The 17,882-nt window shown below is 30.6% G+C and overlaps 1 protein-coding gene across 1 annotated transcript; it reads right to left on the bottom strand.

Moving 5' to 3' along the window:
* Positions 1-204: 204 nt before the first annotated feature.
* LOC111392273 lies at positions 205-7,641 on the bottom strand. The gene is made up of 6 exons (XM_023017575.1): positions 7,537-7,641; positions 6,752-6,776; positions 6,148-6,274; positions 5,342-5,438; positions 5,027-5,113; positions 205-339 (listed from the first exon to the last, which is right to left on the bottom strand). Exons 1-6 carry the CDS (start codon positions 7,639-7,641, stop codon positions 205-207), a joined length of 576 nt encoding a protein of 191 aa, XP_022873343.1.
* Between the last annotated feature and the right edge of the window lie 10,241 nt (positions 7,642-17,882).

Raw genomic sequence — 17,882 nt, 5'->3', positions numbered from 1 at the left:
TTTTGTCCTGGCGTTACAAGAAAAAGGCTGTAGGAAGAGCCTCCAACAAAGGAAAACTAAGAAATTGAACACTCATTTAGATCTAATGTCAACCAATAATGAGTAACAAGAAGACTATAATTGCAAAACGTAGCATTCTCAGATGGCAGCTACCTAAATTGAACGGATCATGGGGTCAAGATTTTATAAGATCAACATAATATCTTAAACAACAGATTCAACTTCATCTGAGTTAATAGCTGCTCCATTTGGGGGGTCGTCTGACCGCAGCTGAGTGGATACATTGTCTATAGCAAAGTTGAGCTGTTCAATCTTCTCGGCTAGTTTCTGGTATTGCTTCTGTGAATAAGACACCATGCAAATGTTTCACAAAGGTGAAAGAGTAAGAAACATGCCTCTCTACGACATTGGTGTTATATCGATGATGAAGCAAATCAAGGCATTAACAATTGGTGTTATATCGATGATGAAGCAAATCAAGGCATTTGTTAAATATCCAGCCAAGGAAAGAAAAGATCTATATTGATATTGCAGTTTTAGTTTATTACGAAGCTCTTACAAATTCCAGTCTAGTTTAAAGATTCGATTAGAGAAAATATAATTGTCTTGATTCTAGTGTATTCTCGTAAGATGATACATACTAGCTAATAATCCACCTGATGCTACATCATAGGCACACTTTTCTTTTATGACAGAGATACTCGAATTATAATGGCCATAGAGTCCGAAAACTAGGATATGCAGGATTCTTCATCTGTATTTTGGAAAATACAATGATGGTAGATTATCTTAAACTAGTCGCTAACACGTGCGCACGAATTTTGTATTTATCTTCTTTTTATTAGTGTATGAATTTTAATTTTTTTGGAAAGTTTTTGAAGCAATATCCAAAAATACTTCCATGATATAAGAAAATAATTGCAAATAATTATTTTTACAATTGCATAGCAGTATGTCATCTAAAAAAATTATGCTTGTATATTTCACGCTTGAATAAGAAATATACAAACTATTTTGCTTGTATTCTTTGATAGTGTTGATATGATTGAATTGAATGTGAAGATTATATTTCTAAATATTGAGTAATTCAATATTAAAATTGAAAAAATACTCTCTGCACAGTGCGGAGGGAGTTGAACCAAGTGCAAAGTAAAAATAAAAAATAAAAAAAAAGTGTGGAGAGAAAAAACACATCCGCACAATGCGGAGAGAGTTGAACTATATGCAGAGAGTTAGCAAACTCTTCGCACAGTGCTGAGTAAAAAAAATCTCTCCGCATAGTGCGGAGAGATGACAAACCAACTCTCCGCACATTACGGAAAGCAAAAAAAAACTCTCCGCACTGTGCGGAGAGAGTTAATCTCTTCGCACAGTGCGAAAGTTGGTCCACACCATGGCAAAACTCTCCGCACAGTTGAACCATGTGTAGAGTAAAAAAAGTGCGGAGAGAAAAAAACCTCTCCGCACAATGCGGAGAGAGTTGAACTATGTATGGAGAGTTGGCAAACTCTTCGCAACTCTTCGAACAGTGCGGAGTAAAAAAAACTTTCCGCACAGTGCGGAGATATGACAAACCAGCTCTCCTCACAGTATAGAAAGAAAAAACTCTCCACACAGTACGCATAGTTATTTTCAAATTCCTTAATTACAAGTCAAATTTCAAGACTGTAAAATTTTCGTGTATATAACGAAATAGAGTAAAAAAACATAGCTCAAAATCAATTATGTCTTCTTTAAATTCCAGTTACAGCTCAATTTCTGAGCATGCAAATCATATTTATGGTATTGGAAAGGAGCTTTCTCGTGATTCATACAATGAAACAATATATGAGTTGTGCAAAGAAGGGGATATTGATAGTACCATGGCATTGCTTTCACAAATGGATGCTCTAGGGTATCACCCAAATTCAATATGTTACACTTCCTTGATAACAACTCTTGAACATTACAAGCGGATACAATTTTCAATGAAATTATACTTTCGGGTTGTATGCCAGAAATTAAAGTGGTCAATGCATTGCTCAAAAGTTATTTGAGAAAAGGTCTCTTGGAACTTGCAAATAAAGTCCCGAGAGTTTTTGTTTTTCTTTTTACATTGTGTGGAGAGATAGTTTGTCATCTCTTCGCACTTTGCGGAATCTTTTTTTTTTGCTCATGTGCGGAGATTTTTTTTTGTCTCATAGAGTTTATACATACTAAATTTTTTTTTTTAATGTTGTTGGCATGATGCGTGTGTGAAAAAATATTTGTCAATTACCATAACAAAATTCTTCACAAAATGTAAAAAATAAAAATGTATAATAAATCTTCTTATTACGCTAATAAAATTACAATATTTTTTTTTTACGAATAACATAAAAAAAAATCATTTTTATCTTCAACAAAAAAACACATTTAAAAATTAGCAATTTCATAACCACTTTTTTTTTTTAATTCTCGGAAATAAAATTATAAAAAAGAAAACAATATTGAATTACAACATTTAATACTTAAGAAATTCAATACTAAATAAATTTTATACATTTATAACAAATTATAAATCCATATATACAGTTTACCGCATATGCTGCCTACCGTATTTGCACCATACCGTATATGATGTCTATCGATGCCTACCGTATTTGTAAACAATTTACCATATTTTCACTTTACCGTATATGCTACCTACCATATTTGCAACTTACTGTATATACTGCCTACTGTATTTGCAGCTTACTGTATTTTTATATACCGATTTTTGCACTTACAAATACCGAGAATGCAGAACACCGTAAATTCACTTATCAAACCGAATTTCAAAAAAATTTCCAGATTTTTATTTTTTCAACATAAGCATCAAATAAATATTAAATATATATGAAGCAAAAAATATAAATACATATGAATATGGTGCTCAATCTTCAATTTTTCAATATTGAATTATACAAAATTTAAAAATATAATCTTCACATTCAACTTAATCATATCAACACTATCAAAGAATACAAACAAAATAATTTATATAATATCATATATTTCTTATTCAAGTATGAAGTATTCAAGTATATTTTTTCTAAATGACACAATACTGTTATGCAATTGTAAAAATAATTTGCAATTATTTTTTTATATCATGAAAATATTTCTAGATATTGCTTCAAAAACTTTTCAAAAAATTAAAATTTATACACTAATAAAAATGCGATAAATGCGAAATTCGTGCAACGCACGTGACAGTCACTGTGCGGAGAGATTTTTTTTTTAACTTCGTAATGTACGAAGAGTTTGCCAACTCTTTGCACTTTGTGAAGTTTTTTTTTTTTTTTACTCCGCACTTTGTGAGGACAGTGTTACCACAGAATGCCATCTCTTCGCATTGTGTGGAGAGTTTTGTCATGGTGTTTGTCATCTCTCCGCATTGTCCGAAGAGATTTTTTTTTTACTTCGCACTATACGGAGAGTTTGACAACTCTCCGTACATGGTTTATCATCTCTCCACATTATGCAAATAGTTTGTTTTTATTTTTTTTTAAAGCTCATGTGCCAAGAGTGGTTTTTTTTTTTTTTTTTTTTTTTTGCTCATGATAGTTTATATTTACAAAAATTATTATTATTTTTTAATGCTAGTGGCTTGATGTGTGGAATAACATTTGTTTGATATAATTATTTTTTTAATGCAAGTGAGATGATGTGTGGAAGAACATTTGTTTGAAATAAACAAAATGAAAAATAAAAATGATATCATGTATAGTAAAATTGGATTCATTTATTATTACATGAATAGTAGACCCTCCTTCCCCTTTTTATTTTTATTAGAAGTTAGATAAACAGCCTTGTGCAACATTTGTATGGAACTACACCAAAATAGTTAGCAGCCACATAGAGTTTTGGAAGAGTTAATTGTTTGATCGAGGTTTGAAGTTCTTGTCACTTTTTTTCTTTTATTCCTCTCTTTTCTCCCAAGTTTTAACTCATGAATTAACCCCTTTCCAGTCTCGAAAACTCAAATAAAGATGCTAAGTTTGATGTATGAGCAAACTAAAATGGAAAGATAAGAATGAAAATATTCACCAAGTGGAGATGACACTGAAGACATAGGGACGGATGACTTGGGTGGTTAGGACATTTTTTTTTTTTTTTTTTTTTTTTTTGATCAGTTTCATTGGTGTTTTCAATTTTTCTCCTGTTTTTTAAAAAAAGGGGGGGGGGGTTTGGGGGGTTTTTGGATTTTTTTTTTTTTTTTTTTTTTTTTTGCATAGAGCTAAAGAGGTTCATTGTCACAGAAGAGGTTAGAAGAGGGAAGGCAAACCGAAACTCCAAGGCTAGAAAGATCTAGTTGTTATGTTCCAATATATCTAGTAATGACCAAATCGAAGTGGCAAAAAAAGGTTCATGTCGGTATCACAAATTTATTCAAAAAATTGAAGTTTCTTTGTTGCTTGTTGTTGTTTTCTTTTCTTTCTTTTTGCATTTTTGTTCGAAGAGGAGGGAGTATGAGGGGGTTGTCTTTTGGCAATTTCTAGAGTAGCTACAATAACTTTTCATATAATTAGAAATCAATACAATTTGCAGGCTTTAGATGAAATTTTCACTCAACTGACATGACTTGCATTTTAAATCTCTCGTCATAAATATTAATTCAAATTACTAGCGTCTTATGATAGATAACAAAGCAGCTCTTAAATACATTTCCAGATATAATACAAAGCTCTGGAAAACCTCATGCAATAAAAACCAAGGTTCTTCTGTGTACCATATGCTATCTAACAATATAACATGACGAAATTATGGTTGGCTCAAACGTTGACAAGTGAAAAATGGGTCAAAATTACCTTATTTTGCCAGGTTGCTTATAAGTGAGAAAATAAATCTTTTTCTCGTACCGTTTGACAAGCAGTCTGGCAAGCAAGCAAATATGCATATATACAAGAACTCAACACATATAAACTGGTTTTCATGAGAAGAAGACAATGCATTGGAAGAATTTGCTCCCTCGATTAAATATAAAAAGACAGCTCCCCGATTAAATATAAAAAAATAATTTCACCTCCAATGCTTTTTCTTCGTCATAGATGAATTTGGGCAATTTCTTCATGAGATCCTTTTTATCGGCACCATCTAAAGTCTTGCTGATCTGTGAAGAGAATAGATCAGCTGAATAGTGTTCTATACAACTCTAAAAATGCATCAATCAAAGCATTCCATTGAGACTGGATGGAATCTCAAAGAAGTAAAAAATAGATATGTCTAAGATACTGTTTTCAAGATTACAATAACTAAGATAATTATGTAAAGAAAAGAGAGCAGGTGCATTCCATGCCAAAGTAATTGCAACTATCGGTAATTGTTTGATTGTTATCACCTGAGGTGCATACACACAACTGAGGGTTTCAACCATTAATCCTCCCAAAACAAAACCACCAATAAAGATGCCTACGCTGCTTGGCCTTCCACCATAACTGCCATTAAACATACGAGAGATCTACCTTTGAAACTTATTTCGATATACATTGAAAATGACTAGGACCAAATAAAAATAACTGCAATATGTATAATAGACCTGCTACAAAACCTGGGATTAAATCCCGGGTTTAAATTCAGGCTAAGGTGGCAAACAATTCGGCCCTTGATCTTGAATATCATGGGGCCCACCACCTTAGTCCTTGATCTTGAATATCATGGGACCCGCAGCATAACAATCAAGGGTTGAGGTGTTGCCGACACCTCAGCCTGTCAACAGGGCCTGTCATTGCCCTGTTTGAATGGCAAAATCCTATGTATAAATTATGGGCTTGTTTGAGCCATATTATTTTCAAAAAAATATATTATTCAACAGTAATTTGACATCATTTCAACCACATATTCTTCAATAAAATAATGTTACATACAAATCTAAAATTTTTCCTTACTTTTTAATCACACATTTCTCATTGATTTGATACAAATAATGTATTTTTCCTAGAATGTGGCTCAAACATGGGTATATATTTGAAGCTGTTGCGTACAAAGCAAATAAAAAAGCAGATATCAGTCAATGTCTTGAGAAATTGAATTTTTAGGACAAAGCAATAGTTTATAAAACAAATGGCAAATAAACAATAAACAATTTTCATACACCTAGCCAGCACACCATTAGCAAAGAATTGTGGTTAATGATGAAGACAATACCTGTAGCTTAATTGAATCACAAGTGCCCTTTTGGAGCAAGATGCTTTCCTCGAACCTCTAAGACTGAAGAACAAGTTGGTATGGCCCAGACTTGGAATAAATTGGTTTATGGACTTCAGAGAAGAACCTAGAACAAGGACAACAAAGTTAACCATACCAAAAGTATAAAATGACGAGTTGCAAAAGATTCAGGCAACATAAGCTATTCAAGGAGCGTGGTTGAAATAACAGCAACATCTGCAGCAAAGTTTACAAGTACAAGCACTTAACTAGTTCCATTATTTCCTAGTTTAGACCCTCAATTATCAAAAAGATGGGTGCTGGACAACCTTAACAAAGTTTAGGCAAGTTGAAAATGACTGTAGGTGAAGATGAAGCTCCTCCGAATACAAATATAAAATCCATTTTTACATTGATTAATTATGTAATTGTGATAAAACGCATAATTTTCTTGATTGTGTTCTAGTGACCTATGAATATGGTGCCTAGGTCTTCAATTAGAAAGCATAAGTGTCCAGACTCCAGAGCAAGGAATTATCCTTTCAAATGTCAAGTAAATTTGTTAGTAAGTAATTGAAATTTCCATACCCCAAGATTTACTGACAAGATAAAAGATTAATCTTTTTCCGCTGACAAGAAAAGGAGTTCTTAGTCAGTTTCCAAAGTAATTTTGGGTTTTATTTGTTACAAACATGCAAAACAATGTAAGGAGTTGTTTGGATCATTTTGGTACCCTATAATCAGTTTCCAACAAATTGACCAATCCAGTTTTCAACAGATTTTTGACCCATACCACCAAATATTGCTGAAGACAGAAATATATATACCTGACAAGTGAGTACACTCTGTTGATATGCAAATGTTTCCAATTACATGGCAAGCAAAAATGTATTCCACCGTACATCAAATGACTACATTCTATTAAATACTTATTTCAGATTTTTCCTAATTCACGCCCTTTAGCTACAGATTCTATTATAATTCACATTGCAAGGTATAAGACTTGAATCTCACATCGAAAGTATGGGTTTTCGGTGTGTGGTTTATATAAACTTCAGCTCTCCAACTTCAATAGCTAGTTTTTGAGGTATGACTCTTATTATGTATTCTAGCAGGCTTTATGTTTTCCGATTGCAATCATGCAACTCGAATGGTGACGGCAGCATAGTAGTGTTCGTTTGGATTTAATCTTAGGCTACTACAAAGCCAATTCGACATGGGAGTCGGGATCGCGGAATGTAGTGGATTGTTATAATTCTCTTTGCAAGGTATTGGACTTGAATCCCACATCAAACGTATGGGCTTTCGGTGTGTGGTTTATATAGACTTGGGCTCTCCAACTTTAATAGCTAGCTTTTAAGGTATGGCTCTCTCAAAATCTATATAAACCCCAAGATCTTCTTGTAACTGTGATTGCATTCCATTGATCCTTGTTTCCAAAATGGTTACTGAGTCAGTGAAAGTCATTTTCCCAGGTAAATGGTCTGATACCATTTGATAGGATTCAAAGAAAGTTGGAACAATTACATGAAGAAAATAATGGGATATAGTAGGCAATGGAAGGAATGCTATATGAATTTTAGGAAACACTGGGTATTGTATTGATAAGGACAGATTTACAGGAATTGAAAGAAATACATAGCCATTCGAGAGGGCTAAAACCTCTCCTAAATTTTAATTTTGTTTGTGAAAATTTTAATTTTATTTCTTTTTACGTCGATGAGATGGAGGGTCATCACATGGCACGTAAAAATAATACGCTCAAAGCAAAAATTTATGAGTACCATCACAACATTTATCAAGTACACCACAATTTTTAATTTTTTCCTTATTTACTTAAAAAGCTTTAAGTAAAATTACATAATTAGAGTTAATATACTTTTAATCAATCACACCACATACCTATATATATATATATATATATTAGAATCAAATCTTGAAAGTGGTCCAATATTTTCAATCTGTTATCCAAATTTTTCGATTAAACTTACTGATGGAGCAATTCTCAATTCTCTCAATCTTCATATTCAAACAAAAAATCTTGAATTTGATTGTAGATCAAATGCTTTTGCTATAATATACAGAGTATATTATAAGCTTATGAATACTCGACTCAATATTGGAGCTCTTCATTCTTCACCAAGAGATGTAAGTCTTTTAGTTGAAGTTAATCCCTTTCATTCAAATGTTGAAATTCCAAAAAGAATTGCATGAAATCTTCAATCCCGTGGACTCGAATGGAATTTTGATAATGTTCAAGCACCTATTCCTGCTCAAACTAGAATAATTCCAAATCAAATTCTTACTTTTCCAGATGGAAAAGCTAAGATTTTTTTCAAAGGATCATCTTCAAAAATTCAAAGATCTTATTCTGCTAAGTCTTTTTCAACTAGATCTGAAGAAAAACCCAAATCATATTTTCAATCTTCATATAAAGGAGCAGATTTTACTCCCATTATTCCAAAACCTCATTATCAAAATTAATATGAAAAAGATGATGATCAACCAGAATCACCAACTTATTCAGATATGGTTCCTCCCTCCAATCTTGATCATCAATGTAATGTTATTTCTTCTAAAATTGATAGAAGAAAAGAATTCAAGTATGATCAAGACATTTGTGTCAAAAATTTTAGAAAAATTTTTCAAGAAAGTTTTTCTTCAAAACAAAAAGAATCTTATTGGTAAGATTATTTTAAATCTTCTACTGATTTAAGTTTCTATGATTGGATTCAATTCAAAGTTTTTGGTAAAAGGCCAGAAAAATAAAAAAGTTTTACTTCAAAAACTCATACCAATAATTGGAAAACTCCAGAAGGAAATACTTTCCAATCTACTCATCCTCCTATGCAAGAAATAGTTATTCCTCATGGAAAAATCGAAATCCTTGCATCTCCACTCAAAAGAATCCCTAAAGAACAATTTGATGAATCTCATATTGTTGCTAAGGATATCAAGAATATTCAATCTCAGAACAATTATTCTAATGTTGTTCTTCAATCTATGTGCTCTCAACTCAATCGAATCGAATTAAATTCTGAATCTGAGAATATTACTTCTCAAAAGGATTCTTCTAAAGAATCTAGAGAAAGTAGTAGTAAAGATAAGAATTTATCAAAACCATCATCTTCTTCCTCTTCAATTTTCAAAAGTAATGATATGATTCCTCAATTTGGAAAATCTTCTACTCTTCAAACTGAAAGTGAAATTCTTTCTGAACTTGCTACTCAATTAAAAAAATTTCATGTTTCAAAAAATATCAATACCATTGATGAAATTGAAGCTCAATTTATTGATGAAAAATATGATTCAATTAATAAAATGAGAAAATCTGATTATCAAAATCTTCCAAAATATTATCCTTGTCATTCATTCTCAGATCAGCTTTTTGAAGAAAAAATTAATCCTCAAAGAACTTATGACGGTAATTTCGATGTCGAGTGGAATCTCGATGGACTTACTGAATATCAAATCATCAATTTTATGGGACAAATGACTATGTGTTACAAAACTAACCTTGAAAAAGGTACATCTAGAAGAGATGCTACAAATAATATTGTTCTTGGGTTCACTGGACAGCTTGGTCAATGGTGGGATAATTATCTCTCTCAAACTGAGAAAGACATTATTTTTTCTACTGTCAAACGTGATGAAAATAATAATATTATTCATGATTCAAATGGAAATGAGATTAGTGATAGTTTTACGATTCTTGGTTTAACTATTATCAAACATTTTATTGGTACTCCTGAAAATATTGTTCAAATGCAAAATGACATTTTTATAAATTTAAGATGTCCAAAATTACAAGATTTTCGATGGTACAAAGATATGTTTTTATCTCGTATCATGATCAGAGAAGATTGTCAACAATCCTTTTGGAAAGAAAAATTTATTTCAGGTCTTCCAAAACTCTTTGCAGAAAGAGTAAAAAATTCTATCTTCAAAGAAAATGATGACCTTCAAACACTTACATAAGGTGAAATTATCAATTATATCAATATTGAAGCTTTAAGTTTATGCAATGATTTAAAACTCAAAGCTAAACTGAAAACAGAAAAATCTGAAAGTCGAAAAGAACTTGGATTTTTCTGTGAACAATATGGTTTTGAAAAAGTAATTCCTCCTTCTTCAAAATCCAAAATTTTTCTCAAAATAGGAAATTTTCTAAAAGAAATATTTCAAAAATATCCAGAAGAATTTTCTAACAAAAGAAAATTTTCAAAAAAAAAAAACCTTTTTTTAAAAAAGAAAAATTCAAAAAATTCTTCAAGTATTACTTGCTGGAAGTGCAATAAGACTGATCATTTTTCCAATAAATGTCCACTCAAAAACAAAATTAGTAATCTTCAAATTGATGAAGATACGAAAACTCAACTTCTCAATCTGATTGAATCAAGTTCTGATAATGAGTCTAACTCAGAATTAGAACAAGTTTTTCATAATCAAGAAGATTCTGATAATGAATCTTCTCCTCATTGTCCTCATTCCTCTGATATTTATTCAAACTCAGATAAAGAAATTTGTGGTTGCAAAACTATAAATGTTTTATCTAGAAAAGAAGAAATTATTCAAGATATCATTGATAAGATTGATATTCCTAATCTCAAGAAAAAATTCTCCTCCTTTTTACATTCTACTTCAAAACAAGATTTTGATGATATTAATATCAATCAAATTCTCAAACGAGCTCAAAAAGAATTTTCTAAGGGTTCTAAACCTTCTATTCCTGATCTTCAACAAGAAATTAAGGGTATGAAAACTCAAATCTTAGACCTTGAAAATCATGTCAAAGAAATTCACATGGAATTCGTTTGTATGAAAGCAAAAGATTTAAATGATGAATTTTATTCAAAATTCAAAGGAAAAATGAAAGTTTCTTCGAAGCATTCTTCCAAAAGATCTTCAAAACATTCTAAATTTTCGTCTGATTGTTCATTAGATTCTGATATCAAACTTCTCAAATTTGAAGAAGAAAAGGTTAATGTTATTAACCGAATTCAACTTCAAAAATGCTACTGCAATATGACTATTGTTGTGAAGAATTTAAAATCACAACTCGTGTCCTTATTGATTCAGGCAGAGATCAAAATTGTATCAAAGAAGCTTGGTTCCTACAAAATACTTTGAGAAAACCACTGAGCGTCTATATGGAGCTAGTGGAAAAAACTCAATATTAATTACAAAATTTCAAAAGCTCATGTTTGTAATTCAAATATTTGTTTCAAAAATATTTTTTATCTTGTAAAAGATTTGGATCAAGAAGTTATTCTTGGTACACCTTTTATTATTCAAATTTATCCTTTTAAAGCTGATTATAAAGGATTAACTACAAAAATTTTTGATCAAAAAATATTTTTTGAATTTACAAATCTTCCTTCTTATAAAGATATTAATTCTTTAAAAGAAGCTGCTATTTCAAAAATTATCAACAATATCAATTTGAAAAGAATTCATATTCAATTTCTTAAAGAAGAAATTCAATTTCAAAAAATGGAGAAAAGGTTGCAAGAATCTTCTTTTCAAGAAAAAATCTCAGAATTATAAAATAAAATTGAAAAAGAAATTTGTTCAACTATTCCAAATGCCTTCTTGGATAGAAAGAAACATGTTGTTTCTCTTCCTTACAATTATGATTTTCATGAATCAAATATTCCTACAAAACCTCGTCCTATTCAAATGAACAAAGAGTTACTTGAATTTTGCATCAAAGAAATCAATGATTTACTTGAAAAAGGTTTAATCAGACCAAGTAAATCTCCTTGGAGCTATTCAGCTTTCTACGTCAATAATTCTGCTGGAATTGAACGTGGAGTTCCTTGTTTAGTTATCAATTATAAACCTCTCAATACTGCTCTTCAATGGATTAGATATCATATTCCTCAAAAGAAAGATCTTTTGAATCATCTTTGCAAAGCTGTCATCTTTTCAAAATTTGATATGAAGTCAGGATTCTGACAAATTCAAATTAAAGAAGATGACAGATACAAAACTGTCTTCAACGTTCCCTTTGGACAATATGAATAGAATGTTATGCCATTCGGTCTAAAAAATGCTCCTTCTGAATTTCAGAAAATTATGAATGATATTTTCAATCCTTTTTCAAATTTCATTATTGTTTATATAGATGATGTTCTTATATTTTCTGAAAAATATAGAACAACATTTTAAACATATTCATACATTCATTCACGTTACTAAGAAAAATGGTTTAGCAGTTTCTGTTAAAAAGATTGTTTTATTTCAAACAAAAATATGTTTTCTTGGTCATTATATTCATAATGGCACTTTAACTCCTATTCAAAGAAGTCTTGATTTCATTGATAAATTTTCTGATGAAATCATAGATGAAACAAGTTTGCAACGCTTTTTAGGTTGTGTCGATTATGTTGTCGATTTTGTCAAAAACATACGTCAAATCTTTGCCCCATTATTCAAAAGACTAAAAAACAACCCTGACCCATGGAGTCACAAGCACACAGTTGCAGTTCAAAGAGTCAAAAAAGCAATCAAAAATATTCCCCGTATTTCAATACTTGACCCCACAACATCAATTATTATTGAAACAGATGCCTCGGATATTGGGTATGGTGGTGTGTTAAAACAAATCCCACTAGAGTCATCTCAAGAACAGTTAGTTAAGTACCACAGTGGTGTGTAAACCGACCCTCAAAATAATTACTCCACTATCAAAAAAGAAATTCTTTCAATAGTACTGTGTATTTCAAAATTTCAGGACGATCTTATTAACAAAAAATTAATTTTGAAAATAGATTGCAAAGCATCAAAAGATGTTTTACAAAAAGATGTTAAAAATATTGTTTCCGAACAAATCTTTGCAAGATGGTAGGCTATTTTGTCCTGTTTTGATTTCGAAATTCTATATATACAAGGAAAATCAAACTTCTTGGCAGACTTCCTCACAAGAGAGTTCATTCACAAAAAGAGTGAAAATGAATTGGGCAAAACAAGTTAAAGAAGAAAATCAAAATTCATTTCAAAACAAACAAAGTAGAAAGAAAAATTCTACTCCTTTTTTCTCAATTAATGATCTCTCAAAAGATCATTCTGAAAAAGAAACTCAAGAAGCTTCATCCTCTTCAAATACCCTGTCAACTCTTATTAAAAAACCCAATCAAAATAAAGCTACCTCTTCAAACTACAAAACGATCGTCCAAAGTTCTGGAAAACTTCCTCAAATTAACCCTCCTCAAAAATTTTCAATATTTTACCAAAAGTATCTTTGAAAATTGCCTTGATATGGAAACATCTTGGCTTCACAGATACAAAAATTTGGATGAATATCTTCCAAACATTTTTCTATCCAATTTCTGGTTTATGCCGTCAAATGTCAAAAAATCCCGAGATTATTATGAAACTATCCTTTTGAAAACACGATCAGCCATAATTTCTCATACTCAAGATCCTCAAAATAAAGATGAAACATGTTTTAAAAAATCAGTATTCTTAGAGTATTATCTTACGAAGACTGAGGACAAAACTCATGGGAAGGAAAAAGACTTAAGCTCTCTTCAACATTTATTTCAACTTCTGAATATTTCAATTATTTTGATTATATCAATGCCTGGTACATGGTCTTTTTCTTTAGACCTATTACCCATTCATGGTTCATGCTTTTCAATCAAAATTGTCATCCTCATTTTTCAAAATGGTTTCGAACATGGTTTTTGTATCATGGACTTGAAGAGAAAATTTTACCCAATCTTACTCTTCAAGGATATGAATACTTCAAAAGAGAGGATAAAACATTTTTAAAGCCCCAAGAAAATATTTTGTTCCAATTTGCCTTCAATATGAAAGTATCCTGGATTTTTTGTTGGGATTTCTTTCTATTGTAAAATAAAAAAGATGAATACTTCACTCAAAAGATTACCAGAAGATTCAAAGTCAAATGGTGGTCTAAATTCAAAGAAACAAATTGTTGTCCAAAAGAAGTTCAATCACGGATTCAAGAACAAAGAAATTTGGGTGTCCCAAAACTCTCAAAGAAAGAACAAGATGATCAAGCAGATTTTCTGACTGAAAAATAAAGGATTATTTCAATGTTATCAAAATGCAAAGATCCAAAAGAATTATTAGAAATTTATGAACAAATTTCTAAAAATTGATCTAAAAAATCAAGTGCTCAAAAATCTGATTAAGAATCTCAAAAAACTGACAATGGTGATGACCTAATTGATTTAGGTGATGATGACTTTTTTGCTTAAGAAAAGAGGATCAAATGACTACAAGAACCCAAATTTCTCGAAGAATTGAGAAATTACCGGATCAATAAATCAAGGGAGATTATTTTGCAATTTTGCATGCTAGCTAATCAGCTTCTCAAGAGATTGTCGTCCATTTCAAGAAAAAGATAACTTTATTAAAGAAGGAATCTTTCTTTTTTAAAGTTAGTCAAAAGATTGTTCAACTTTTCATTTTGGAGGCATCATATTTCAAGATTCTTCATTATGTTGCCTTCCAATCAACTATTCAAGATTCTTTCTGACAAATGAAAGAAATTTCAAGTATAAGAAGACTTCAAGAGTTTATTTCAAGACAGAGCTAATTTGGCAAATAGAAGTTTTATTTCTTTTGTCCTATTTTGTTCTCTACAAAATTACTTTGTAATTTTTCAAATTCTGTAATAGTTCAATAATCAATAAAATTTCTCTTTCAAATATTTCTATCCTTAATTTTGATTTTATTTTCTACTATTTTCTGATTTCCTTTCCCCTAGGCTATTTTGGTATCAGAGTCATAAGAGAGTAAGGTGAGATTATTGTCAAACACTGTAGACACAAGATATCTAGGAAAACCTTGTTCAAATATGGACGTCTGCTGTTAAGCGTTGGTCAGCCCGTGTTGCCGGTGTAGGCTTGAAAGGGTGATCCTGTTGTAGGCTTGATGAGAACCTGTCTATCCTATTATTTTGTCTTTACTTTGTTTAATTGTAATTTCATTTTTATTCAATTATGTCTTCAGTAACAAAATGATTAAGGAGATCGAAGTCTAGAAATAGACGTGGAAATCAATCAAATGAGAATAGAACAAATGTTTTTCAAACAAAAGAAGAAATTGATCATGCATCTGCATCATCTGTATCAAATGATTTCAATTCTCATGAACTTCAAATCGCACAAATTGAACAACGTCTTCAAAATTGGACTATTCCAAAGATGGATAAACATACCATCTATGAAATAGGAAAATTTGATTTTTCTCAAAATTATGTTATCAAAACTATTGAACAAACTTTTTCAATTAATAGTAAAAATTCTTTCATTAATTTACTTACAAAAGAAGCTATTGAATCCCACAAGAAGAAATTTAAATATCTTCATGTTGGATTAGTTCAAATAGCAGTTAAGCCTTTGTTTAGACTTGGTCTTGATGTTCCAATTCTTCTTACTCTTAGAGATAAGAGACATCTCAATTTTGAAAATTCAATACTTTCACTTCTAGAATCTAATCTAGAAAGTGGTCCAGTATTTTCAAGCTATTATCCAAATTTTTCGATTAAACTTACTGATGGAGTAATTCTCAATTCTCTCAATCTTCATATTCAAACAAAAAATCTTGAATTTGATTGTAGATCAAATGCTTTTGCTATAATATACAGAGTATATTACAAACTTATGAATACTCAACTCAATATTGGAGCTCTTCATTCTTCACCAAGAGATGAAAGTCTTTTAGTTGAAGTTAATCCTTTTCATTCAAATGTTGAAATTCCAAAAAGAATTCAATGGAATCTTCAATCTCGTGGACTCGAATGGAATTTTGATAATGTTCAAGCACCCGTTCCTGCTCAAACTAGAACAATTCCAAATCAAATTCTTACTTTTCTAGATGGAAAAGCTAAGATTCTTTTCAAAGGATCATCTTCAAAAATTCAAAAATCTTATTCTGTTAAGTCTTTTTCAACTAGATCTAAAGAAAAACCCAGATAATCTTTTCAATCTTCATATAAAGGAGCAGATTTTACTCCTATTATTCCAAAATCTCATTATCAAAATGAATATGAAAAAGATGATGATCAACTAGAATCACCAACTTTTTCAGATATGGTTCCTCCCTCCAATCTTGATCATCAATATAATGTTATTTCTTCTGAAATTGATAGAAGAAAAGAATTCAAGTGATCAAGACATTTGTGTCAAAAATTTTAGAAAACTTTTTCGAGAAAGTTTTTCTTCAAAACAAAAAGAATCTTATTGGGAAGATTATTTTAAATCTTCTACTGATTTAAGTTTCTATGATTGGATTCAATTCAAAGTTTTTGGTAAAAGGCCAGAAAAATAAAAAAATTTTACTTCAAAAACTCATACCAATACTTGGAAAACTCCAGAAGGAAATACTTTCCAATCTACTCATCCTCCTATGCAAGAAATAGTTATTCCTCATGGAAAAATCGAAATCCTTGCATCTCCACTCAAAAGAATCCCTAAAGAACAATTTGATGAATCTCATATTGTTGCTAAGGATATCAAGAATATTCAATCTCAGAACAATTATTCTAATGTTGTTCTTCCAAAATAACCCAGGGAAAAGGAAATCAGAAAAAAGTCGAAAATAAAATCAAAATTAAGGATAGAAATATTTGAAAAGGGAAATTTTATTAATAATTGAACTATTACAGAATCTGAAAAATTAAAAAGTAATTTGTAGAGAACAAAATAGGATAAAAGAAATAAAACTTCTATTTGCCAAATTCGCTTTGTCTTGAAATGAATTATTGAGGTCTTCTTATACTTGAAATTCGGACTTGAAATTTCTTTCATTTGTCAGAAAGAATCTTGAATAGTTGAGTGGAAGACACCATAATGAAGAATCTTAAAATTTGATGCCTCCAAAATGAATAGTTGAACCATCTTTTGACTAACTTTAAAAAAGAAAGATTCCTTCTTTAATAAAGTTATCTTTTTCTTGAAATGAACGGCAATCTCTTGAAAAAAAGCTAATTAGCTGGCATGCAAAATTTCAAAAGAATCTCCCTTGGTTTATTGATTCGGTAATTTCTCAATTCTTCGAGAAAACTGGGTTCTTGAAGTCATTTGATCCTCTCTTCTTGAGCAAAAAAGTCATCATAACATAAATCAATTAGGTCATCACCATTGTCTGTTTCTTGAGATTCTTGATCGAATTCTCGAGTACTAGATTTTTTAGATCCATTTTTAGAAATTTGTTCATAAATTTCTAATAATTCTTTTGGATCTTTGCACTTTGATAACATTGAAATAATCCTTCATTTTTCAGTCAGAAAATCTCCCTGATCATCTTGTTCTTTCTTTGAGAATTTCGAGACACCCAAATTTCTTTGTTCTTGAATTCATGATTGAACTGCTTTTGGACAACAATTTGTTTCTTTGAATTTAGACCACCATTTGACTTTGAATTTTCTGGTAATCTTTTGAGTGAAGTATGCATCATTTTGATTTTGCAGTAGAAAGAAATCCCAACAAAAAATCCAGGATACTTTCATATTGAAGGCAAATTGGAACAAAACATTTTCTTGAGGCTTTAAAAATGTTTTAGCCTCTCTTTTGAAGTATTTATGTCTTTGAAGAGTAAGACTGGGTAAAATTTTCTCTTCAAGTCCATGATACAAAAATCATGTTTGAAACCATTTTGGAAAATGAGGATGACAATTTTGATTGAAAAGAATGAACCATGAATGGGTAACAGGTCTAAACTGTACCAGGCATTGATATAATCAAAATAATTGAAATATT

Source organism: Olea europaea, unplaced genomic scaffold, assembly GCF_002742605.1.
Source record: "Olea europaea var. sylvestris unplaced genomic scaffold, O_europaea_v1 scaffold911, whole genome shotgun sequence".
Taxonomy (NCBI): Eukaryota; Viridiplantae; Streptophyta; class Magnoliopsida; order Lamiales; family Oleaceae; genus Olea; species Olea europaea.
The sequence above is the reverse complement of the archived record's forward strand: the minus strand, read 5'-3'. Positions and strand labels throughout refer to the sequence as shown.